The sequence below is a fragment of the Phocoena phocoena genome, chromosome 10 (genome assembly GCF_963924675.1).
Source record: "Phocoena phocoena chromosome 10, mPhoPho1.1, whole genome shotgun sequence".
Taxonomy (NCBI): domain Eukaryota; kingdom Metazoa; phylum Chordata; class Mammalia; order Artiodactyla; family Phocoenidae; genus Phocoena; species Phocoena phocoena.
In genome coordinates, this window is record NC_089228.1 from 74737190 (window position 1) to 74764268 (window position 27079).

A 27079-nucleotide genomic window follows, 5' to 3' on the forward strand; every position below is an offset into this window, starting at 1 on the left:
CATACTTAATCATTTTGATTTTCCTTATAATCGATAGAGGTGTGTTTAATCTAGCTGACCAGTGTTAGAGGTGTAGTCTATTTGAGGAACCAGAACATCTCTGGTTCATTTGATCACCCCATCTTCATTTACTTGTATTCACATGAGTATTTATTGGGTACGTATTGTGTGTCTTAAGGCACTGTAACAGATGCTGTGGATTCAGCTGTAAACAAAAACAGAGACACTCTCATGGAGCTGACGTTCTAATACATGTGTGGGCTGGCGGAAGAGGGAAGACAGATTATAAGGAAATAAACAGGTATACCAAATGGTGAACTATTAGAGACATGGATAAAAACAACACAGGGGAAGGGACATAAGGGAGCCAGCCGGTGAGATGTGGGGTGGGTCCAGAATTGCTGTTTAACATATACAGTCTAGGGAGGCCTCTCAGAGAAGGTGACATTTAAAGGATGAGGGAGGGAATTCCCTGGCGGTCCAGAGGTTAGGACTCTGTACTTTCACTGCCAAGGGCACAGGTTCAATCCCTGGTCAGGGAACGAAGATCCTGCAAGCTGCCTGGCAAGGCCAAAAAAAAAAAAAAAACAAAGGATGAGGGAGTGAACTATATAGATATCCTGGAGAAAAGTGCTCCACGCATAAAGAAATGCAAGTGCAAAGGACCCACCTTCTTGAGATGGTCTCTTACTCTGAGAGGTCTCCATCCTCAATCCCTGCCTCTCCATCTCCTCTGTTCCCTTCCGTGTTGTTTCTCCTTCTCCCTGCTTAGAAAAACAGCCTGTGTGGGGCTTCCCTGGTGGCGCAGTGGTTGAGAGTCCGCCTGCCAATGCAGGAGACACGAGTTCGTGTCCCGGTCCAGAAAGATCCCACATGCCGCGGAGCGGCTGGGCCTGTGAGCCATGGCCGCTGAACCTGCGCGTCCAGAGCCTGAGCTCCGCAACGGGAGAGGCCACAACAGTGAGGCCGGCGTACCGCAAAAAAAAAAAAGCAGCCTCTGTGGAGACCAGTTTCTGCTCCTCTCCTTATAAGCGCTCATTCATTCTTTTTGATAGCGTTGTTGTCAATTGACATTTATTAATTCATTCTTTAAAATATCCATGCAATTGAATAGAATTTCCAATTCTTAGGATATCTGTCAACTACACACTAGGTATCAACATAACAAACGAACTTGATTGATTACTCACAGTTTAACCAAAAAAAAGGATGTGAAATTCGTATTTTAGCCAGAGGAAGATTCTCAGCATTCCAGAACCAGAACATTGCATTTTGAAAGATTAGATTTAAATGCTCTCTTCATTAACGTATTTTAAGATCAGAAAGGCTAAAGAGTTACAGCTATAAGAATTAGAAAACTTGGAAAAGATTTCAAAATGTCATCCGGTTCATCCCCCTGCCTCTTGGCAAATCAATGTTGAAGCTGATCTAGGTCACTGAAAAAAATTTCCATTGAGAGAGGTTCTACAATTTCCTTTTGTAGTCTGATTTAATGAACTGAACTGATTTCAAAAAACATTAATTCACTTAAATAGCACTTTTTGTTCATGTTCTTACCCCTGTTTAGAATGCTTTCCTCTTCACCCACGCAAATTCTGCAATGATTTAATAACATTAATTCTCCATAAAACCTTACTTGTCCATAGAGGCCACTGCTATTTTTTTCCACTTCTGAACTACAACATTTATTTGACAATTAAATGTGAACTCTCATTCCTCTTATAAAGTTACATATATATGTTTTATTCAATATTTCGTTAACGTAAATATGGTCTCTCCGTTCATCCTGTCACTACCAGAAGGGCAGGAATTGGAGCCTGAACAGTTGTTTTGCTTTAGCATAGTACTTCTTGTATACAATAAGCACTGATAAATCATTGTTCAGTTTTGCACTAGAGCTGGCTCATATCATTTTGCTAGAGCCAATTGTGCATGTCCCTTTCCAAACCAGTGTTGGTGACATCATGTTGGTAGCTTCAGGTCAATTGTGATGGAAGTATTTACACCATAGAAATTGGCAGATGCTACAGATCAATGGCCTGGGTTTGCATATGGCTTTACCATTTACTAGTTGTGTGACATCGGGTGAAATATCACTCTGCTTCTTAGTCATCTGATACTACTCTGCCTCTCAGTTTCTTCATCTGAAAATAAGGATATTGAATTATCTACATATTTCATAAAGTTGTTGTGAGTAGTATATGAGTTTGTGCATGTACACTACTTGGAAAAACTGCATGGTACATAGTAAATATTCAATAACTGATAGCTTAATTTTTATTAGATCATCCATCTACCTATCTCATAAATTCTCGGCTGCTCTGTGAAGCTTTCAAGGAAGTCCACAATATAACCATGCTTGATTTTTGCAACATTGTCTCCCACAATGCCTCAGCTGTGTAGAGTAGGACACATTCTCTGCTGCCTCAGGGAATTCTTCTTCACCTACCCATATGATAAGGGAAGCTGACCACAGGATGAAAATCTCTCTCTCTGGATATTTACAGGAGAAGGGTCACTGGCTGAGAGATTGGGGCTATAGCAGTAGCTGGTATGTTCTAGCATCCTGACTTCACAGGCAAAAGTTAAACCTCATTTTCCACAGAATCAATGGAAGAATATAAGACTCGGTATTATATTTAGTTATACTGCAGGTTGAATAGGCCTTCCTGGGCCAGGTGGGAATTTGACCAATATTTATAATACTGTTTTATGGGAAAAAGTATTCCCAACTCCCCAAAATCCTTTTGCAAACAAAATTTAAGAATACAATTCTTCTGAATTGTGTACTTGGAAATTAACGAATAGGTTGATTTTTCTGGGTTAACTGATTCACACAGGATTTGACTAAAAACTTTTTCTTCCTTAAGATCTTGAATCAACCAATAGAATAATTAACAGTATGTAAAGATAGGAAAAATAATGACAGATTTTCCAAACCAATCTCCAGCCCAACCCCAAACTGGGAAGCATATGTGCTTTAAGTTATAGACTTTGGCTCTCAGAACCATAGAGTTTTTTTAAATAGCTTTTATTAAATATTGAGTAGTATCAAGAGGATTTTATAAAATATTGTTGAGTGTAGGGAATAGCAATACAATGAAAAGTTGTGTACCTACCACCCTGCATATGAGATAAAATATTACTTATATCTGTGAAACCCTGATCTGGTCTCTGATCCACTTTGGAGGTAACCACAAGCTTGAATTTGGGGGTTATTGTTTTCTTATCTTTATAATTTTACCAAATATTAGTTTCTCCAATATATTATTTAATTCTATATGTTATTGAATTTCACATAAATGGTATCATATTTAATAATTCTTTAGCGAGTGATTGTTTTCTTTTTGAACTTTAATTTGATACATGACATACATACAGAAAAGTGTACACCTCATATGTGTGCTGCTTGATGAATTTCTGCAAGTGAATATACCCATGTAACCTTCACTGAGATAGAGAAACAGCATTATCAGCATCCCAGAAGCCCCTGTTGGCCACCTGACAGTCACTACCCTCCTTTCTGCCTGGGGTATGCAGTATCCTGCCTTTTAACCTTGTAGATTAGTTTTGCCTGGTTTTGAATTTTTTATAAAGAGAAACATGACAGGATGTACTCTGTCACCTCTGGTTTTCCCATTCAATATTATTTTTATGAGATTCATCCTTATTGTTACATGTAGATTGAACTTAGTTCATTCTCATTGCTCATAGTATTCCACTGTGTCAATATATCGTAATTTATCCATTCTACTGTGGATGTTGGTTGCGTAGTTTCCTTTCTGGTTATTATGAAGAGCATGGCTGTGATCATTCTCCTATATGTCTTTATACTGAAGCAATGTGTTGTTTTAGTTCAATATTGGTTTCCTGAGATTCATCTATGATACTGTGTGTAGCTGTTGTCTATTCATTTTCACTGTAGATAGTTCTTTGGCATAAGTATTCCACTGTATGTTTATCCTTTACTGTTGATGTCTCTAGTGTTGCTATGAATATTCATATATTCTCCTAGAGCACATATGTACAGGTTTCTTTCTGGAATAATTTCCCAGCTGAAGTGCTATAGCTCCTTTCCCCCAATATATTTCTAGTCCCAATCATTCATTTTTTTAAAAAATTTAATTTAATTAAAAATTGAGATATAATTCCCATTATATAAAATTCACCCTTTGAAGCACACAATTCGGTAGTTTTTAAATATATTTACAAGGTTGTGCCATGATCACTACTATCTAATTCCAAAATATTTTTATCACTCTATAAAGAAATGTCATACTCATTAACAGTCGCTTCCCTTTACTCCTTCCCACCAGCCCCTGGCAACCACTAATGTACTTTCTGTATTCTGGACACTTCTTATAAACAGAAGCACACAATATGTGGTCCTTTGTGTCTGGCTTCTTTCACTTAGCAGAATGTTTTCAATGTTCATCCATGCTGGAGCATGGATCAGTACTTCATTCCTTTTTATGACTGAATAATATTCCATTGAATGGATATACCATATGTATTTATTCATTCACCAGTCAATAGACATTTAAGTAGTTTCCACATTTTGGCTATTATGACCAATGCTGCTATGAATACCTGTGTACAAGTTTTCGTGTGAATGTATATTTTCTTTTCTCTTGGGTGTAATTGCTGTGTTTTATGGTAATTTTGTGTTTAACTTTTTTTTTTAATTTATTTATTTTTGGCTGTGTTGGGTCTTTGTTTCTGTGCGAGGGCTTTCTCTAGCTGTGGCAAGTGGGGGCCACTCTTCTTTGTGGTGCGCGGGCCTCTCACTATCGCGGCCTCTCTTGTTGTGGAGCACAGGCTCCAGACGTGCAGGCTCAGTAGTTGTGGCTCACAGGCCTAGTTGCTCCACGGCATGTGGGATCTTCCCAGACCAGGACTTGAACCCGTGTCCCCTCCATTAGCAGGAAGATTCTCAACCACTGCGCCACCAGGGAAGCCCTATGTTCGACTTTTTAAGAAACTGCCAAGCTATTTTCCACAGTGGCTACACTATTTTACACTCCCACCATTAATGTTCTAATCTCTCCACATCTTCTCCAACACTTATTGTTCATCTTTTTTGTTATAGCCATCCTAGTGGATAGGAAGCAGTATCTCATTGTGATTTGAGACCATTATGTAATAATATATAAACAAGATCCTTGTCAGTCAAAAGTTTTACATTGTTTCCTTTCATCCCACTTCTATCATACATCCTGCACAGAAAGTGTCTTAATGTAATATATTTTTATGCTTTAAAATCTTCAACCAGTAACACTGGACTATTTTTCAGCAGCAAAAATAGGTACATAAATTAACAGGTACATAAATTAGAAATTGTTAGCTTCCTAGGTCCATACATTTCTAATTGTTAAAATACTTCTTCTGGTTTGAGTTATTATATTATTTGTGTTCCCATAGTATACAACTGATGAAAACAACATAAATACATTATATTCTTTTATAAATAATTACTGAACATGAAAGTCAAACTTTTTTTGGAAATGCATCTCTTAAGGAGTAGACTGAAATGGTGCTTTTGGTGTCTTGATTAATGGACATTCTGTGTGGCAGCCAGGAGATTTTGAATTTGCCCTGGGGCAATGCGCCATGCTAAGGGAAGGTGGCCAGGAGGTATCCTTTCTTTTGTGAAGTGGGAAAAGGGAAATATAAAGAGAGAAAATGGGAAGCACAAGCAAGTTCCCAGGAAGATCACTTTTAAGTATATATGACTTCGAGGATTTTAAAATTAATTCTTAAAACAATCTGTGTTCCTGGAAAGTTCTCATGTCCTGTAGGGGTACATGTAACCCAGCATTATGTGGGAAATTATCTTGATGCAATCAACGGTAGCCTCTAAGAACACTAAGGCAAGCTATTTGTCACTGAACTAAAGGCATACAGACCACATTAAGAATCTTGAATCGTGCAATTGATTGAAATTAATTGAAATCAGAGGAAGAAGCAAGAGGATAGAGATGATATAGATTGATACACTTAGGATAGGGTGCAAAGAGGGTGCATATTTCCAAATTATGCAAAGTTTGTATATTTCATTTCTTTCTCTGATGCTTTAATATTCTCCTGATGGTATGGTTACAAGCCAGAATGGAGGTTTACGCAACAGTGTTCTGCAGAAGGAAGGTTCCTAGAGCCAGTACACACTTGCTTGTGGTACACCTGGTCATAGTTGTAGCTTACCCATTAGATTGACGAGCAGCTATTGAGTTTCTTGGGCAGAGGACACATGGGCCAGAATGGATGTCATCAATGGGATGCCCATTTAAGACCCTGGGAATATTGAGTGCCTCATATTTACGTAGTGTGTTGTGATTATTTGATGCTCTTTGTTCTTCTAACCCTTTCAATTGATGTTAAGTACACATACGCTCTATTTCCTTTATGTCTAATGTGTCTTACAAACGACTACCTTCTATATTTAGTTTCATTTATCCTCATTTGCTTCTCTGATTTTCTAAAGCAGAGTGAGTATTCTTAAATAATACAGCAAACCACATTACACCGGGTTTGAAGACCACTGATACAGCAAAAAGTATTGATCCCTGAGCACTCAGGACACAGGGTGGGCTGAAGTAGTGGAAGCCGCACTTCCTTGCCTGCAAGCACAAGCCTCTCATTTCTTTGCTCCAGTAAAACATGTAACCTATCGTCATTTTCTATGTGTTCCCCATCCAGGGTAGATACTTAGGTTTGGAACTGCAAAGTCACAGAGCATATGTACAGCTTCACCTCTACTAGATATTACCAAGCTGTGATCCCAAGTCTTTCCCCGCAATTCACAGTCTCAATAAAATGTAAGAAACTTCCCATTGGTCCACATCCTCATCAGTATTTGATCATCTCGGACAGAACTATAGGATTTAATAACACGAAAAGTTCCTATTTTAAAGGACAGAAAATTCAGGTCGAAACAGAATTTTAAGTAAGTTTATTTATACATTGACTCATTTAAACAAATATTTATAGGCACTTATTGTATTCTAGACATTACACTAAGTGCTGAGGATGAAAAATGAATGAAACCAATCCCTGTCCTCAAGGAATTTACACTCTCTTTGAGAGACATGTACGTGAACAGAGAATTCGGGAGACGAGTGCAATAATAGAAGTAAATGCAAATTGCAATAGCATTGATGAAAGAGAGAGAGAAAATGTGGCTGACGTGGGGGCAAGGGATAGTAGGAGATGTGTAGGTTGGGGTTTTTCATAAGATATGTTTGTTTTCAAATTTGGGTTTCACCTTTTAACCCCTGTACTTGTGGCTCTGTGATGATGACGCGAGAAGGCCGGATCGTGAAGGGTTTTATCCCCTGGCCCATGTGATAGATGATATAGAACCACTGAAGAGTTTCAAGCCATGTAATGACATGGTTGACATTGTGTTATAAAAAGAGACCTCTGATGGGAACATGGAGGATGATTTGGGATTGAGGCAGGCATGAATGGTGTCAGGGAGATAAGCTAGAAGTCTCTTGCAGTTGAGATTCAAGATGATAGAGGCTTGAACTAACACAGTGGTAATGGGGATGGAAAGAAAACAGATATGAATGATATTCAGGAAGTAGAATTAATAGAATTAGGTGATAGACTAGAAGTGGAAAATGATGAAGACTAGTTTATCTTAATACTCAAGTTTCTTAGTTTATCTTGATACCCAAGTTTCTGCCTAACAGGGAATATTCATTCATTCAGTCAACTAATATATATTGGTCACATACTATAAGCCAGGCCTTATGCTAGCTGCCAGGGCTACCTAGGGCTACCATGTTACACCACTCCAGGGAACATTATTCACATTGTGTACATGTGGAACATAATAGGAATGGAATTCCCTGGACTTCTTCTGTGGTATGGTTCCAGATTATTTGTGAGCCAAACAAATATAGTCCCTACCATTACGGAGTTCACAATCCTGTGTTCAGTAGGAGTATTAATAAAGATGGGGGAAATAAGGACCGTGTACAGTGGGCCTTTGCAGTATAAATGTTGTCCCTTGTTTCCCTTTCTGCTTGGAACAATGAGCTAGGTATATTGGACATATTGACCTTGACTGGTTTATGGAATGAATCTTCAGATGGAAATTTCTGTGAGGTCATAGGACATGTTGGTCTGGAGCCCTTGTTCAGGTTTTATGGTGAGTTAGTTAAAAAGATGTGCCAGGGGCTTCCCTGGTGGCGCAGTGGTTGAGAGTCCGCCTGCCGATGCAAGGGACACGGGTTTGTGTCCCGGTCCGGGAAGATCCCACATGCCGCGGAGCGGTTGGGCCCGTGAGCCATGGCCGCTGGGCCTGCGCGTCTGGAGCCTGTGCTCCGCATCGGGAGAGGCCCGCATACCGCAAAAAAAAAAAAAAAAAAAAAAAAAAAAGATGTGCCAGTACACTTCCTATTTTGCACCTCTACCCTCTCTTCTAAAACGTGCCGAGAAGAGCTATAGTTCACGTGTGGTCATGTTGCTGTGCTCCTGGAAGGGAGTTCAGAGGGAAGAGACCAAGTCTCCACTCCAATATAAACCTTCTGAAAGTTTTTTTTCTTTCAGTGGCTTCAAATTGCATGCTCTCTGACAGAGAAAAAAAGAAAGTTGAGCAACTTGTATTAAAATTATCAAGGCCACATAAGATTTTCACGTAATACAATGATTTCAAAGGTGAAATGAATGAATTAAAGCGAATTTCTTTTTCTTTTCATACATGTGTAATAAAAATCGCGAATGGACTGTTTAGACTTTATTTAGTGACAAGTGCAATGCAACTTTCCAACTAGTTTTCTTCCAGTTTTTTAATTTTTAACACTGACAGTAGGAAATCTTCTATAGAAAGTTTGGTTCTGAATGGAAATATTCTTGCCAGAGGGAAATTTTATTGTTGAGTTTATAAAAGTTTGTAAAACAAAGTTGAGAATTGAAAAACTTTCAAATTGCAAAGCTGACTCTAAGTTATGGTTCTATGTATCATACTTCTAGTAATTCTCGGTTTATTAATATATTTTCCATAGTTCAAGTTTTATCACAGATACCTTTGAAAAAAAATATTTATTTTTCTGTCAACAATACTGTTAGCATCAAAGAAGCCATGATTAAATCTTGAATGACAACATGTAATAAATTGTAACACCTCAACTAGTTTCCATGTTTACAGTTATGGGCACACCATAATAATACCCTTCAATAAGGATAAACAGTGAAGCAAGTTAAAAACAGGAAAAAACAGCTATGTTCAATGAAACTACCAGATGCAACCCACATTTTCAGTAATCTTAGAGAAGAATAAGCTTTAAACTAAGTAAATCAGTTGAAGATCTGGAACATTTCATCAGTTTCTTTTTTACTTGACGATAATGAGAATAGCGTCAAATAAGATTTTAGATTTGTTCATTAGCCATATACATATCAGTCTGACCTAAATGTTGAAGTCAAAATCCTAATTAAGACTTGCTAGGAAGAGTCAAGTAAAAAGTTTGATTTTAAGGCATGTGAAAAATCCATATTTCAAAATGCCTAAGAATCAACACGTCACAGTTAAGCCTCAAACCTGGTCATCAAAAACTATAGAAAGTTAGAGATTTTACTTAGGAAAGAGAAATAAATATATTCTCTGGGCAAAGATGTGAATTAACAGAAAAAGAACTGTATTGACAGAAGAAAGAACAGTGGCCAAGTAACTTTTTTTTTTTTTTAATACCTTACTTTCTTTTCCCCACTCTGGTGAAAGTTTATTTCCACCACATTGACAGCAGTAGGAATTGTCTCTTATAAAACTCCTATAAAGATTTGATAATGGAATCCATTTAATTTATTAAAAGAATCTAATGAATTTAACACCAATACTACACTTACAGAAATGAAAAGTAACAGGCTCTAAGTGTATCGTGTTTGCAACGTATTTAATTTAAATAAAATTGAAGATAATTCTTCTAAAACAGAGTTAAACTACAAAGAAGACATATTTTTGCCTTTTTAAAATTGCACAATAGGGAATTCCCTATCAGTCCAGTGGTTGAACTCTACGCTTTCACTGCTGAGGCCCCAGGTTCAATCCCTGATGGGGGAACTAAGATCCCACAACCAAGTGGCCAAAAAATTGCATAATTAAAAGCAGATGATTTGTATTTTTGTTGCCAAAGAGTGATAACCAGGTAAACACATACACAGAGTTACCCTTACATATTATTTATTATATTATTGAAGGTCAAACTCTTCTGTTATATCTGCTATTGAAACCTCAGTTAGGTACTGAAAGTTATAAGGTATGTTCTTTTGTGGGAGAATATGGAATTATTGCAATTTGTATTTACATTTAGTAATATATTAAAAAAAGGAAAGATGGTGACAAAGCAGGGAGGTCAGGAATTGCTCTGTAAGTTCCACATCCCCACAGAGCTGGGCCAGGATTAGGATGAAATGAATTGAGGCACTGGCCTTGAGTGCAAAATTTAAGGGTGTTCCAAGAAACCCATTATTCAAGAATATTTTCATGCAGTATTCTTAAAAATCAAATTTAATACCAAAAGATCCACGATTAGCAAAGTATCAAAACTTTAAACAAAGATAGGATGGGAACTTCCCTGGCGGTCCAGTGGTTAAGAGTCCATGCTCCCACTGCAGGGGGCACAGGTTCGATCCCTGGTCAGGGAACTAAGATCCCACATGCCCTGTAGTGTGGCCAAAAAATAAAAAATAAAATAAAATAAGATAGGATGGGACCCCGCCCTTGCAGGATCTTCTGTCTCACCCTCCTACTGGCCCTGCCCAGAAAAGCTTCCATTCAACTCTTCTGTTCAGATCAAGAAGGGTGAATGGGCTGGGATAGTGGGATGAGCACCAAGATCAAGGCTTCTAGAAGCAGCCTAAACACTCTCCCTCCTGTAAATGTGTACAAAGGTAGGAATCATGGTACCAAGGTCCCCGTGACCTAGCTATAAGTAGCTTAGCCAACTTTATTTCCCCACTACATTACAATATTCCCTTCTAGACAGGATAGTCCCTTTAATGTTCCAACAATTTTTTTCCACTTTGATTTAGCTGTGGATTTTCTAAAAATACTTCAAAGAACCTTAAATCTGCTCAGAAGAAATAATTAAGTACATTTGGGAAATGCTATATTCTAGTTTCTTCCGTGGAGGTTCAAGATACCTATAGCATATTAAAAGCTGGGAGAAAATTGGCAGTACTAAGTCTATTTATTTTGTTTCATTCAGCGTTTCTCTGGTTTATTTTACTGTAGAAACGTAGTATCACCTAGTCTCTGACTTCAAGTACAATAAGGCAGCATCACTTAATCCGGCTCCCTGTCTTTCCTGGGCAGTAGCATTTTGCTCTCCAGATCCTGCGAGATATCTATCCACCTTCCCTGATTCTGGCTTTTTATTGGATCTAGGCATGGAGCAGCTCTGGAATTTTTGTGTGTGATTTTATTTATGTATATTTTAATTGAAGTGTGGACTATGGGATTTAATGACAGATGTCAAGAGACTCTGGGCGGGAGAATATTGACCCATTTTACCTCTACTCGCTGTCCTCTTTTTTTATTTTTTGGCTGTGCCATGCGGCTTGTGGGATCTTAGTTCCCCAGCCAGGGTTCGAACCCAGGCCCTGGCAATGAAAGCGCCTTGAGTCCTAGCCACTGGACTGCCAGGGGAATTCCCAATGTCTTCTAAGTATATATTTATCATACTTCTCAGGTAGAGATAAGTCAAATAGATGTGATGTAATGTTGGAAATGCTCTTCTTATAATGACCCAAAAGGTGTGACCACAAATGGAAAACACTGAACAAGGACATCATGGGGGCCAGAAAATTTTAAACCCTTGTAATATCAGTCTGGGAACAATGAGGAAAGGCAGACCACACAGTAATTTGAACCAGGAAAGTTTGATATAATTGTGGCCTATAAAAATGGATTGGAGTAACAAAGAATTGGCTAGAAAGAAGTCAAGAGAACTCTATAGACTATAAGAATAAGAGCATCCACTATCCTCAGGACTGAAACAGAGCAACCAAGAAAGAGTCCCCTTCTTTCCTCCCCCTGGGCTGAGATACAGATCTTATTGGGAGAGCACGGCTTTGACTCCCTGGATGGTAGAGAAGTCGCACTGGTGGAACTTGCTGGCAATCTGCCCTCTAGGCTGCTAGGGAAAGCTGTTCCCAAGTAGGTGACTTACCAGAAACACATTGCTATAAAAGTCAAAGGTGGAGGGTGCTGGGGGAAAATGCTGGGTGCTGGTGGCGGCTGGCTGTGCACAGCAGGAGCCTGGCACTGGAGAAACCAACTTTGCTGCAGCAGCTGGGCCCTGGGGAAACTGCTGGAGTGTGTGCTGGAAAAATTAGGAGCTAGAGAAGCTACACTTGAAGGGCTGTAGCAACCTGCCCTGTTGAGCACAAGGGAACCAGGAAGCAAATCCTTTTCCCTCTGTAACGTTTCTCCAATGCCCCCTACTGACAAAATGTCAATGCCAGCTGGTAAGGAGAAATATTTAAAGGGCCCAGATCCATTTTCACAGAGCAGGTAAAAAGACGAATATGGACATGAGAGGTAATAAGCTGATAACCGGCTCCTCTAGGGAAGAAAATGATCTGGGGAAAAATTGTGACTTATAGGAGTGTGATTAACAGATCTTGCCCAACAAAAAGATAATTCAGATAATTCATCTGAGGTTAAAAAAGATAAAAGAAACATTGCGTATAGAACTTGATTATGGCTAGATGGGAAAAAGAAAGTGCTTTCTCTGAGAAAAGTCTAGTTCAGGAAATCCTGGGGGCAAACACTGGAGGAAGAGTTTCTGAATATGAAATACAGAGGAATAAAACACTCAGGATGGTGACCCAGAACTGGCATCCCCTAGGATTGCAGCTAAGAGAACCAAGTTGGATTATTGCTGTTCTGTTCTTTTTTCCCTCTTCTATTTTTTCTGCCTTTCTAGTTGGTAATTCAAATTTCTCAGACTGCGCAAATGCTGGTTTTGTACTTTGTTATTTGGACTAAGACTACTATGATTTATGTTTCTCACCCTGAAGGCAAGTTGGAGAGAGCAGACAAATGGTTCAGGCCACCGTCCCAAAGTCTAGAGTGAAACTGTAGAACCGTGGGCAGTGGGATTAGAATTGGATAGCAACCTGCCTTGGTGCCTTGAAAGTAAAATGCAAGGACATCAATAAAGAATGGTTAAATTACTACAGAAGTTAAATTATTACTTCCTTTTAGGGTGTTCTTAGATGCTTCATCACAGACATTTGTAAACTTTTACATATAATATTGCACTACCTCTCGGAGATCACTGCCACCCACATAGGACAATTACCAACACCAAAATACCAAAGGGCTGATTTAAGAAGATGAGTTTTATTTCTCTGACTCCTGGGTAATAAATGAGATTTTTAGAAATTATATTGGTCGCCTGAGGTAAAAACGGTGTCATTTAGTAAGTTGATATTACCGTCAAACACATGTGCCACTCTAGTCAGCGTCGTTCCTGAAGTACAATTAGACAGGTGCTCCATCAATGTGGAAATGATATGGCGAGCGTCAGCCTTTTTATGACAATGCTGTACTCTCTTATAAATACCTGAAAATGGTCCATGGGAATGCTAACTGGAACAACAAGGAAAGGTTTATGATGCTAAGCCCTCTAACTACAAACATTCACCCCTTGTTACAGCCATGCAAATTATTATAGGTCCATTGACAAAGGGAAACATTGAGAGAGCTTACAACAAATCATACAGTATTGAACTGTATAAAGAATTAAAATGAAAAAAATATGTCAGAAAGTTTTGGGATCACTTAAGTTATTAAGCTAACTATCTTAAAAGTATATATAGGACTTGTGAAAATCTTGCATACCAGAAAATTCTTGGTAAGTTCATTTACGTTTCTTGTGTAATCATTTGTAGAGCACATAGAATAAACCTGTGCAAGCCATACGTATTTTTTTTCATGTTCAGACTACATGGAAGTTTCTTTACTCTTTTCTCATCTATGCAGTTAATGTGCTCTCACTGTGAAGGATACTGGCAGATGCTGACATATAGAGATGTGTAAGACAACGGTGCTTAAAGAGCTCATGCAAACGCACTAACTTCTCATTCTCTGATTTTTATTTTGGCCCATCTAAAATGATTAAGTGAAAAATACTAGTCTAACTGATTAACATTTTATACAGAAAAGAATAAGTTAAATGAAAAAATTTTCACTTTTAAAGAACCAATTTGGACCTTATAAACACTCAATTCTTCCATCTTCTGAAATAGCTACTTCTTTCTGCTGATCCATTCCACCAGAATCCTGCATCATTTTCTCTTCAGGGCAGGGATTGGCAAACTTTTTCTGTTTAAAAAAACCCCAGATATTAAATATTTTAGGCTTTGCAGACCATGCAGTCCTTTTCACAACTACACAATTCTGCTCTCTTAGGCAAAGGCAGCTACAGACGATACATAATTAAATGAATAAAGCCGTGTTCCAATAGAACTTTGTGGACACTGACATTTGAATTTACATCAGATTCATGTGTCATGAATATTATTCTTCTCTTAATTTTTTCCCAACTATTTGAAAATGCAAAAACCATCCTTAACTTGTGGGTTATACAAAAATAGGCATCAGGCGAGATTTGGCCTGTGGGCTGTAGTGTGACAACACCTGGTCTACTGGCAGTGCTACTTCTACAAGGGCTGGGTGACTTTCACTCAATTACGGTTCAAAGGAAAACTCTCTAAAGATGGTTCTATTTATAAAGTTTTCCCATACAACCATTCAAAACTTTAGCAATCATCGATATGTCCATTATTTTTTACTGCATGTCTGAAAGGTTGTCCCACTTTATTAGCTGGCCCATCGAAAACTGTTTTACAGTTTCACAGTGACTTTTTCACTTTTCATGAAGAAAAAAGTATATATAAAATAATTTAGTGGTTAGAAGATGAAACCTGAATGAAAGCAGCACGGATTCTGGTCTTGGTTTTGGGAGTTCAGTTCTTTGACTCGATAAATAACTTGACCGTTTCACATCTCATTTTCTTTGTCTGGAAAGTCAGAATTTCCAGGTGTTGTTACTAAACAGTTATATTAAACGTTAAAGGAGATGGAGGGGAAAATTAATGCTTATATTTTCCGGAATAGGCACATGTTCAGAAAAACGTGTGTGTGTGTGTGTGCGTGTTTTAATGCCATAACGTACAACAGAAAAGAGGCATGCTTCTGAAGAGAAGTCTTTTGGGTGATTTGTTCTGAACATTTCAGGGTAGAAAAAAAAAAAAATCTAAGCCCAAGAGTGAGATCATACAAACTATAGCACAAAATACACACATGTAAAATTTCACAGTTTCCCTCTGTGCCTACTATTACCAGGAGAGGTTCAGTTTAGGGGTCTGTAAAAATGTTTTCTTCCTTTAAGTATAACACTCTGAGCCAAGACATCATCAGTTCCAGGCTCCGTCAGCTCCAGCTGAAAGTGTGAATGTTCAGCAAGAGGATATTTTTGAAAGGAGACTGAAAATCCGCTGTGCCAGGTACCTGAAACGTTGTTAGGGTATTCGGTGGAAAATTTCATTTCCCCATTATAAATAACTGTAGGATATTTTAAGGAATCCAAGACTAGTAACTTCCAAGAGTTGCTTATATTAGCTCCACTGAAATGTGAAATGGAGGGAGGATGTCCAAGGATGGCTATAAAGCTGAATTACCGGATATGATTAATTAAAATAAATAATTCACCATTGATTAAATAGCCCTTAAAATCCCCAGTCAAAGCACCCAAACACTGAGGCCTGCATATTTTGCTATCCACCAAGTAAAACAAAGAACGGACAAAACTGCAATGGAGAAAGAAAGAGGAAGGAAAAGCCCCCATGATGGTTACTTAAGTTCAACTGCCCTAGAAGTTCTTATTCAAAAAAGCCCGTCTGGTCGCCCATGTTTGAAATATTGACTGTTACTGAGCAACACATTTTCTGGTAGTTCCCGGTTCTGTGGATTTCCAGGGAGAAGGACAACTCCAAAGAAGGCGGCATAACACCGACTATGTTAGTTACTGAATTTTTATCTCCCTTTGACCACAGAAATAATCAGCTTCCGGTAACTTCTCTCCTCCTTTGCAGCCCCTACACGTTCAAAAACGCAACAAAAAAAAGTCAGAGATCTTTGATAGACTGAGGTGCAAGGCGCCCGAAATAAAACTGTCTCGTTAAAAGGCAAAAAAAAAAAAAAAAAAAGCCTTGTGTGTGAGAGCTGTGTATGTGTATTTATGTGTCAGTGTGGGGATGTGTGAGGCGTGTGTGCTCCGGTACATGTGACTAAGTGGCGGGGCGGGGGTGTAAGGTAGGAAACTAACGCGGGCAGTCCGGTCTCTCTCTCTTTTTTTTTTTTTTGGAAGGGTAAGCCTGGCTTCCCTTGGCTGGTCGGCCGCGTGAGGTTGGGAAGACGCGACCCTGGCGCGCGCCGGCAGCGCGGCAGTGCCCGGGGTTAGAGCTCTCCCCTGTGACCGAAAAGATAATTAAAAATCACAGGCGCAGGAGGCAGCTCCGTTCCTCGCTGCGCATCAAGTCCGTCGGGATAAGTGGGTCCTCCTCGCAGGCCGGGGGCGCCCGGGCTCCGAGGCCAGTGGGCCGCGGCGAGGAGTAGGTTGGGCAGGGGGTGTCCCAGCGGATGATGCAGAATGAGTCATCCAGGGTGGCAGGCGGTCGTGGGAAGGCCGAGGAGGCGGGAGGGGCGCGGCGAGGAGGCTCGCGTCTGCGGGGGGATTTCTGGGGAGAGGCGGGAACGTGGGGGAGAAAACTGGGGAAGGGAAAGCCGGACGAGGGACGCGTGGAGTTGTGGATGGGGAAAGGGAAGGTAAAACTAAAGCCCCAAAGAGGAAAGAGCAGTGTCCCCTGGACCGCATCCTTACCCCCGCGAGGGCGCTCGCCGAGCCACCCCGCCCCACCTCCGCTCGCACGGCTGGAGGCCCCTCAGTCGAGGGAGCATCTATTTAGAGGGCAATCCTGGTCCCCAAGCCACTCAACTACAGCTCTCCAAGTTCATCTTGCGCTTGAAATAGGCTCCAGAGACCTTGACAGACACCAGGTCCCCTCTTCCGCACCCCCAACGCTCTCCAGGCCCCTTCAAAGGCGCAGACCCCCAAGTGCCCGCTGGGCTAGTGGAAGCGACGCTTTAAAAAGCGGGAGAGTCGTGGCAGGTCGCTACCGGGGTGAGAGAGGCGTTTGCGCTGAGCAATAAAAATGCCGATTAGTGGGTACGTGGATTGATTTAAGTAAAATGGGGGGGGGGCGATGAGTGATGACTCAACTATGTTTCTTCCTGAATACTCCGAAGAGGAGGCACTGTAACTTCATTTCTTTTATAAAATCACTTATTACTGTCTAGTGTCAGCTACGCTGTTAGGAATCTTTGAAACTTTGGCAACCGATGATTCTTTTTGCAGACAAGTTTTCAGGCTTTGCGAGGTTTAAAGGAGATTGACAGCAAGGAACGTAGCAGTACACTACGAGGAGGGGAAACGGCCCGGTGCCCCCTTCTTAGGGGTGCAATAGCCTCAAGCGGATTTCCCGGCTTCTGCGGGCGCCCCACATTGTTTTGTTTTGAAGGCTCAGAGTTTGAGGCTGGTCGGAGACACCCACGTGCTTCTGACTCTCATCAGCGTAATGATCGCCTTAGCCAGAGTCGTGTCTATATAAACCACAAAAACCTAATCATTAGAAATCCCAGCCTCCAAAAACCACATTTTAGGTAAAACTGCCGTTTTTTCCTGCGCTCCTTCATCCTCTCGACCACAACTTTTTTGGGGATCCAAAGTCGCTTTTTAAACCCACATTGGGAAATAAATACATAAATAAATAGCCATTGAAGCATTTTGAATATTTTATTTTGTAGTTTTATTTTTTTTCCCCGGGAGGGGTGGGGGAGAAAGTTAAGACATTAGACCTAGTTTTAGATGCAAAATAGACAATAAAAGATTGAGATTCATGGAAAACTGCTGGGGTTTTCCCCCAGCGAGGGTTTTTGCAACTTACTTTAATCATCAAGCTGACAGTTTTCCAGTCTTTAAAAAACTCACCCTTGTTCTCTAGGAACGACAAGTCTGAATATAGAAGAAAAAAGTGTCCAGCCACCCACTTGAGTTTCTGAAAAGTATTTTGACAAGTGTCCCCTCCATCCCAATTTTTTGTGTCACTTAAGTAAAAAACAAAAACAAAACAAAACAAAAAAACCCCACCCAAACCCTGCAAAATCTTTTTTTCCCTCGGGAGCCGCTCCGACAGAGGTGGAGGGGGGGTAGGGTGGGGGAAGGGTGAAGAGAGCTGAGAAGTCAGCACAGACGCTCAAGAATTTTCCTTCCTCCTCTCCTGAAGTTACAACGAAAAATAACGACAGTCAGATCAGCCGGCGGCTCTCTGGCGTCTCAGCTTCAACCTCCTCCGACCAAGAGGGGGTTCCTTGTCTTGGGGGGAGGAGGCGAGAAGCAAGAGGACGCGACCAGGCGAGATCCCCGTAGACCGGGGCCGCCTCTCTCGGCTTCCGAAGCTGCGCGCGGCGCCCCGGGGGCTCCTTCTCGCGGCCGGCGGGCGGCGGCAGCGGCTGCGATTCGCAGGCTCGAGATCCGTTGCCCCGAGATCCGCTGCCCGCGACTTACCTCCTGGCACCTCGAAGCACGAGGGTCAGGGGTGCTTTGCAAAGAGCAGGAGAGAGTGGATGCGAGGAGGTGGCGGTGAGAGGGCGAGAAGAGGAGAAGGGAAAGGAAGGAGCCGAGCCGGGGAGCCGGGCTGGCAGCCGCCGCGGGAGGAATCTGAGTGTGCAGCCGGCGCGGGGGGAGCGGCGGCCGCCGCGGAGGAGGCGGCGGCGGCGGCAGCGGCGCGGGCGGGCGGGCGGCGGCGCGGACGCCTGCAGCTGGGCAGCAGCGCGCGGCGCGGAGCGGCGGTGGCGGGCAGCGCGCGGCGATGCTGGCCTCGGGGCTGGACTGCTGAACCCACTCGGCCCCACCGCCGGACTCGAACTGGGAGGGGGCGCCAGCGCACCCAGGACGCGGTGCCCCACGGGACCCCACTACAAGCTGCTGCAAACTGAAGCCTCCCGCCTTCCCGGGCCAAACACATCCCGGTGCCCGTTCGCAGCTGCCACCCCGGGTGTTCCAAAGGCTCCGGCAAGATCTGCGCCTCCCGGGTCTCCCCACCCGCCAACCCGATTGCTCCGCACCGCCACCTCTGGCTCCCGTCAGACTCCGCCCGGCAGTCGGCTTCATCGAACTTGATTTCTCACCTCCTCAGCCCCATCACCTCCAGCCCCTTTCCCCCGTCTCGCCTCCACCCCCCCAATTTCCTCCTCCTCGCCCCTCATTTCCACCCTCCTCCCCCTCCCCCGGCCACTTCGCTAACTTGTGGCTGTTGTGATGCGTATTCCCGTAGATCCGAGCACCAGCCGGCGCTTCAGCCCCCCCTCCAGCAGCCTGCAGCCCGGCAAGATGAGCGACGTGAGCCCGGTGGTGGCTGCGCAACAGCAGCAGCAGCAGCAGCAACAGCAGCAGCAGCAGCAACAGCAGCAGCAGCAACAGCAGCAGCAGCAGCAGGAGGCGGCGGCGGCGGCAGCGGCGGCGGCGGCGGCCGCGGCGGCCGCGGTGCCCCGGTTGCGGCCGCCGCACGACAACCGCACCATGGTGGAGATCATCGCTGACCACCCGGCTGAACTCGTCCGCACCGACAGCCCCAACTTCCTGTGCTCCGTGCTGCCCTCGCACTGGCGTTGCAACAAGACCCTGCCCGTGGCCTTCAAGGTAAGAAGCTGCGGCCGCCCCCCGCTCCCCGCCCCCGGCCGGGCGCTGCTGGACCTGCCCGCCGGCGTTTCCAAGCCCACGGGGGCCGGGCCCCTGACTCGGACGGCCTCCAAGGCTCCTACCTCGGTGGCTCTGACCCGAGGGACCCCCGTGTGGCCCTCTTCCTCCGGATCCCACAGCGGGCTCGGGGCTTAGTGACCCCGCGCAGATCCTTCCCTCTCCCACCTGTGCCCGTAGCCAGCACTTCAGCCCTTGTCCCCTTTATCCGTTCATCACCCCTGGAGCCTTCCGGCCAACTTCCCGACCCACTCCTCTGAGCGGTCTCCCCTCCCCCAGGAGCCCCCAGGTGCCCACTCTCGGCGGCGCCGTCGGGACGTGCTCCACCCCGCCCCCACTCCCCAAGAGCGAGGATCCCCGGCGTTCTCCCCCGAGACTCCCGCGTCCCCTTCCCCGGCATCCCGGCCGGGCCCGCACCGCGGGCCGCCGCGCCGCCCCTCCCTGGGATTCCGCGCTCTTCCCTTCCCAACCGAACGCCCTCCGCCCGTCTCGGCGCCCCCTTCTCTGACCCGCTTGCGCCTCGGCGGCTCCGGCCCCTCCCGGACTCGGGGGCCGGTGTTGGTGGGGTGCCGGCGCCGGGCGTTTGCGCCCGGGGCGGGGCGCCGCGTGCCGGCTGCTGGCTGCGGCGCGTGGGCCGCATTATCAGTATCCGAGAGGGTCCCGGGCGAACCTAGGGACTCAGGGAGCCAGTGAGGGGCAGACAGGACGGGGGCGTTTTCTCCGTCTGCAGACCCGCGCCCCTTCCCGCTACCGGGAGGAAGGCGGGGCTGCAGGGGTCGCCGCGCGCCCGGAGGCGGGGGAGCCCGGGAGTCCCCGGCGCCGGACCCTCAAGTGCAAGGCGGCGCGGGCCAGTGGAGGGGGCGGGGGCTCCGGCCGCCTCTTCCCCCCGGACCCGCTCTCCGCCTCGCTGCGCCCGGGAGGGAGAAGGGAAACCTGTGAAATGCCTTCGGCTCGCCCGCCTTGAAAACTGAGGTGATATTGTGCGATTCGCCTTATTCTTACTTTTAAGGACTCAGACCCCAAAGGTCCCTCCCGTTTCTGAGAGGTCGTGGGAGGCTCGGGCCCGTGGCCTGGGCGCCGAGGGAGTGACTCCCGGGCTGGAGAGCGCCCTGCGCGCGCCTCGCGGCCTCCTCCGCCCTCCCGGCCCGTTAGTTTGAGGGCGGGTCTCAGCAGCCGGAGTCGCGGGCAGCGGCTCCGCAGGTTGAGGGTGTAGGGTCCGGAGTCTCTCCGTAAGGCAATCGGGATCCCTCGGGCAGCCCTCGTCCCCTCGCGGAGCCCGCAGGGCCGGGAGCGTCCCAGGTTGCTGGGGAGATGGGGTCCCGGGCCGTGCTCCCTCTCGGGACTAGGCGCCTGGGATGGAGGGGGCGGTGAGCCAGACAGGGACGAGAGCGCTCCCAGGAAGATGCTTCCGGCCCTGTTTAGCCTCTGAACCCGCGAAGGTGGGCCTGGGTCCCCTGGGTTCTGGGATTGTGGAGAGCAGGGTTAGCCAGGCCTTGGGGGGAGGGGGGGAAGAGAGGAATCCTGCCAGTTCCTCCCTTGTGGACCCTGGGGCCAAACTCCCACGGGCCACTGGCAGTTCCCGGTTGTTGACCACCCCCTCCCCACGCGCACCAATTCAGATTCCGTGCGTGGGTGGCGTGGAAAGAAAGAGGAGTCCAGGTCAATTAGAGCTGGTTATCTCGCTGTGTCTTGTATCAGAACAGAAATCGAACGAATTGTTATGGAAAGGGGATGTTGCATTCTGGGGCAAGTTTCATTTTGTAGCTGGCTCAAGAGATGTGTGTGTGTTTTAACCGTCCCATTTCTCCTTTTATAAACCACCCATTTTGTAGGTTAAGCTTTTCTTCCTTGAAATAAGAAAAGCTCAGAGTATAGGCGAATCGTAGAAATTTGGATTTTCACATGAGAGATATCTTTTACAATTCATCCTCCAAGGGCCCAGAATTTTCTACTTGGCCTTATGTGAGAGCGGAAATTTGCTTCCACGCCCCCCCAACCCCTTAAGACACAAACAAAAAAAAAAAAACACTGGATGAAAACAGCAAATAATACAAATAAATAGATATTTTATATATAAAATGCCACAAGTTAGGGTATGAAAAAATTAAGGATAGGTGCCTACATTTTTAAAATATGTCATTTAGATGTCTGATGTTCTACATTCCGTTTATCCTGCTAAACACGTTTAAGGTATAATTGTCTTGAACTATACTCTAACATATGTGGTGCTGAATTGATTCTGAGCGTTAATATTTTGGATAGAAAGGATGTTTTTGGCATAAAGATAGAATACAATTTAGTTAAAGCTATTCTCAGATAATTTGTCTATCTTCAGGTTTTCTCACTACCACCCTTTTAAAATTATTTTAAAAATAGTTTTCTCTGCCATTCATCATACTTATTTTTAATTACAGATTGTTTACTTTTAACCAGTAAACAAGACCATAGATAACACACGGCCATATTAAATTGAATGTTTTAATTCAGATTAATTGAAAGTTAAATTGAGTTAACCAAAAACTTGACTTTCATGTTTTCCCACCCCCTTACCTGTGTTTAACAAAATTCAGATAGCGGGCGACAGCTGAGAGCCACTCAGTATAGAAGTTTTGTCTCTGTTGAAAACATGTGTAGATATTTGGAACATCCAGATTTTGACAATAATCTTTTTGTTTTCATCTGAATGTTAGTAAAAACAACCTCTTTTTACCTTACTTTCAAGATAAAAGCCTGTGAGCTGTAGACTTTCTAGACTCTTGCAACATAATCAAATACATGTGCAAAGAAGAAGTAATATGAAGAAGTCTCAGTTTTAAAAGTGGTGACAGCAATTTGGCTGTCATATTTAGAGCTATGTACACAGTAAATTATAATGTTGTTAGGTAGATAGCAGACAGGTAGATATATTTAACACAGGACTTAATTGTTGAGAAGTCTGGTATTCGAATCAATATAGTATTTATTGAGCTCACATTTTATGTCCGTGACACTGAGCTCGGCAAGGTAGAGAATCAGAAATGCATTCAGTAGACTGTGTTGTGATACGTTAACTTAAAACAGCACTTCAGAATGATATTGGCAATGTATTGTATTGAGACATGTCATGTATTAGAGCTGTTCATCTGATCTTGTTTTAGGATTATACGAAAGTAGTTAATGCATTTATACTCTGACATGTAAAAGTGCAAAAACAACTTGTATACTTTAAAATACACCAAGCTGTTTATTAGAGTTATATTTTTAACAAAGTTCTGCAGTTTTGAAATGTTCAGTGCTCCCAGGTGTCAAGGAAATGGAAATAAATATTTTTAACCTTTCTCTCAGGTGTATCTCACTGAAAGCTTAAAATAGTTAAGGCATACTATTAGAAGATCCCAGGCCCTTTCTGTCCTAGGTAACTGTAGTGATGAAAAAGCAATATGCAAATTCAGCTCATTAGTTAATGGTCAGGTAGAAATAGTGGAGAGAACATGTTAGCCCTGTATCCAGTAGCACCCTTGTAAGTTAGGGGTCTGTCAGCATTTCCACCCTGAAGCCTGGTGTTCAGGGTTCATAACTCAGCTGCTTTAAATAGCTTCAAGCTGAAACACTATGCAGAAAATTTAAGTCCAGATGTATATTTTAAAGCTAAAAGTAGTGTAAGACTATTGCACTGTTTTAAGTTAGCAAACGCTGGACTATATATTTACCAGTATCATATGTTTTTCTGGCAATGTTAAAGAAAAAAAACACAGTTTTAGATATATGATCTATTGCTCATAGTTAATTCTGCATGTTTAATGATACCTTTCAGTATTTGTCATAAGTAGGGTTTCAAAATGATGGAGCAATTTCTATTTGAAAATAATTTTTCAACATCATTGGCCATTTTTCTCTTCATAAGCAAGTATGCAGCTAATAACTATTTGACATAATGAGTTGTAGTTTCCTTACATGTTTAATGATCAGATTTTATGTTTGTGTCTTTTTGAATGTAATTTTACCTAAACAAAGAAAAACAGGTTATTAAACCTGTTAAAACTTCGCTAAACCTACTGTGAGTTGCTGTGCAAAATTATGTAAATCGTAATAGATCTCAAGTTATGTAAAGACAGACACATTTTTGTGTTACGCCTTTAAATGCAATAAAAATTATTTGAAGTTAAAAATTTTAGGATTGAGTATATAAAACTTACTGGTAAGGTAACGGAAACAAATAATTTTAGATGGAAAATAAACACTCAGAAATTTTAGAAAACTTATATTTGAAAACAGGCATGGTAAAATATCGTTCATTATTTTCTCCCCATTGGCACTGCTGTTTGTATCCTTTCAAAATTCCAGAATATCCATTGTTAGATGATCTAAACCAGCTTGATACATGGCTCATAAGTTTCTGGCTTAAATTGAAGTAATTTCCATCAAATTTCTCTTTGACATGTATTTTAAAAATTATGAAATGATATTTTATATTGTGTTTACTCTTTTCTCTACAATTCAACCAGGTTTTTCTAAATTCTAAGTTAGATTCTAAGAAGTAACTGTAATATTTGTGAAACTTTTTGATAGTTAAAGTTATCTTTAAATAATTATCATAGAAATAAAACTTTTCCTTTTTGCAATTACTCCCTTACCTCTCTTTGTATTCCAAAGAAAGATTTGATAAGATTCTATCTTGAAAAATAATTATATTTCAGTTTTGCTGCAAGTGCAGTGTGCCCAGTGATATTGGTCTGTAAGAGTAATTGATTAGCGAAGACTAGACTTCTGTACGTGGAAATGTCATAGGCAATTTAAATTTCCATATAATAAGACCACAAAAACAATTTTAAGGGCCTGAGTTAATTCTCTGTTGTTCCTCTTTCAGAGTAACTCACAGATTTAGTCGTAGGGAGTCTCATAAAAATTTTCAATAGCGTTTCTAGAGTTAAATATTCTTTTACTTTATTTTGCACAAGCTCCGTATCATGTGATTTAAATGCTAGTTATAATGAGGTGTGCTAAATAAAGGAACTTCTTTCTCTATTCTAAAATGTCAGGGCACAAAATTACTTCCCTCTTCCCCATGAAGTTTCTTGAATTTGTAGATTTTATATGTTAAAAGCACCTAGAAAAGTAACTGTCAAGTTTTCGTCACAAATTATTCTTTGCAGAACAACTTTTGGTATTGGGTAGTGTGGAAACAAATTTTAATGCGTGCTAACTCCTAACTAGTTAAAGGGCGATTTTTGACTACTCTCTACCCCTTAAAGTGTTTTCCATTGCTTGGGTTTGGTACAGATGAAATGTGTAAAAATTTCTTGATTCTTTTGGTTTTCTTTTAGATAAACACAGTCGAGAATCTCCAAGGGAAACTTTTTAGCTTCAGAGATCTACTTTTTTGTTTAAACCCTCAGACATATAATTACACTTCTGATTGATATAAAGTCACATACATTACTTCTTATCCCCCCTTTTTTCCTCAGAAAAACATTAGGCAATCTGCTTTAGTAGAGTGAATAGCAGAAAGAACCAATATATTTAGCCATTAAAATAGAATTCAGCCATAACAGGAAAAGTTGTCACTATATCTTGTTAGTTAGCAATTTTTTTTTTCCGGGCCAAGTTGTAAGCCTCATAGAAGACTCACACATTTTGTGATGACTTATTTGTTTTGTTATTAAATGTAATGCATAAAACATACCAATATTTAATTATACTGCTTAAGCAAAGAAAAATGGATTTATGTGTTTCACGCTTAGGGATCTTTTCTTTTGTATTTTCCCATATTGAATCAATTTTCCTTTTCTTCTAACTAAAAAAAATCCATTATGTTAAAAATATGCAGTAAAATAATAATGTCCCAGAGCTCTTAAAAATCTTTATATTGGGGCAGATTTCTTCACTTTTTTTAAATGAAATTTAGCCAGCCTGGAGTGAAACCCATCAGCAGTCCTCCTGGTATCTCTCAACAACACCAAAAAACATCTCAGGACATGAAGTAAAGAATTACATATTCAATTGAACCCTTTAAGGAAGCTTATAAGTAAAAGCCTGTGTTTAGCACACAGCTGACTTGGAACAGAAGTTAGCCTGCTCATCTTACAAAAAGTACATGATTATAATCGTACTCCGTACTTATATAGTATCTTCTACATTTTACAGACTTTAAAAAAACGATTTCCAATTTATATTGGAAAACGGTAGTTTCAGGAGATGAAGTTACTTGAGATCATAGCAGATGTGTTAACAGAGGTGGGGGAGAAGTGGGGCCTCTTGATTTTCGGTGCATTAATTCTCTTCTAAACAGTACAACTTTTCTACCTTCATTAGTGCACTTACTGGTTCCATATTTACTTTGACATAGAAAGCCTCACAGCAGGTGTTAAAACACAATATGCTGAGTGTAAAAAATGTCAAACATTCAGATGAATACTGGCAGACAGTCGGTTTTTTCAGTATTTCAGTATTTTTCAAATGTGCACATTTTTGGCATTGTGAATTCAAAAAGTTGAAAAGTACATTGCCCCTATCAGGGGTACAGCGTTACCTGTGTTCAGCATCCACTTGAGGCCCTAGGTCAAGTATGCAGGAAGGAAGTCATGTTCTCAAGGGATTTACCCTTGACCTGGGAGACTTCTCACATTGAACAGAGTAACCGTATATTCCGGGTAAAGGATAGTGGGCATGAGTCCCTCTCTTCTGGGATGGAAAAAGTTGTCAGAAAACTGGTTTGGAGCAAGGGCATATTGCTGCTAGCTGGGGATGCTGACTCAACCTTTAACTGGTTCTCTCATGGACTGTTGGCAGTGGGAAGTGGTGCTCTTTGTGGAGCTCTTTCATTTATTTATTTCAAAAATGTTTATCAAACACTTACTCTGTGCCAGGCACTGTTTTGGGAGCTGGGTGTCTAGTGGTGAACAAGACAGATGAAGGCCCTTGCCTTGTGTAATTTCTAGTCTAATATAATCTGGGCTCCTAAGAGGGAGTCTCGTAGCTTTGGGCTAGCATATCAAAAGGAGTAGATGGGTCATTCCTATCCGTACTTTGAAATGAGGATCATTTGAGTCCAGTGGGATGCTCAGGAAGTGGTTTCTGTAATTTAAGGACGGCTTTAAGGTTTTAAACTGAATAACAAAGTGCTAAAGAAGGAATGGAACAGCCTAAGGGAACAGTAAGGGTGAAAAAAAATATTGACAAGTTTGGTTGTTTCCCTGGCTTGAGCAGAGGGTATAGTGGAGGGGTGCTAGGGTAGGGTTCAAGGGTGAGGGAAATGCAGCTCTAAAGTA

At 42.4% G+C, this 27079-nt stretch overlaps 1 protein-coding gene across 5 annotated transcripts in view; it reads left to right on the forward strand.

Annotated features, from left to right (window-relative positions):
• RUNX2 (RUNX family transcription factor 2) overlaps positions 1-27079 on the forward strand; it is a 209049-nt gene that overhangs the window by 67193 nt on the left and 114777 nt on the right. For 3 of the 5 annotated variants that reach the window (XM_065886427.1, XM_065886428.1, XM_065886429.1), the window contains one exon: positions 19411-19775. In XM_065886427.1, coding sequence (XP_065742499.1) covers positions 19411-19775 — 365 coding nt within the window. Of the gene's footprint in view, positions 1-19394; positions 19776-27079 lie in introns of those variants that run through there. The other 2 variants (XM_065886430.1, XM_065886431.1) reach the window with 2 other exon arrangements.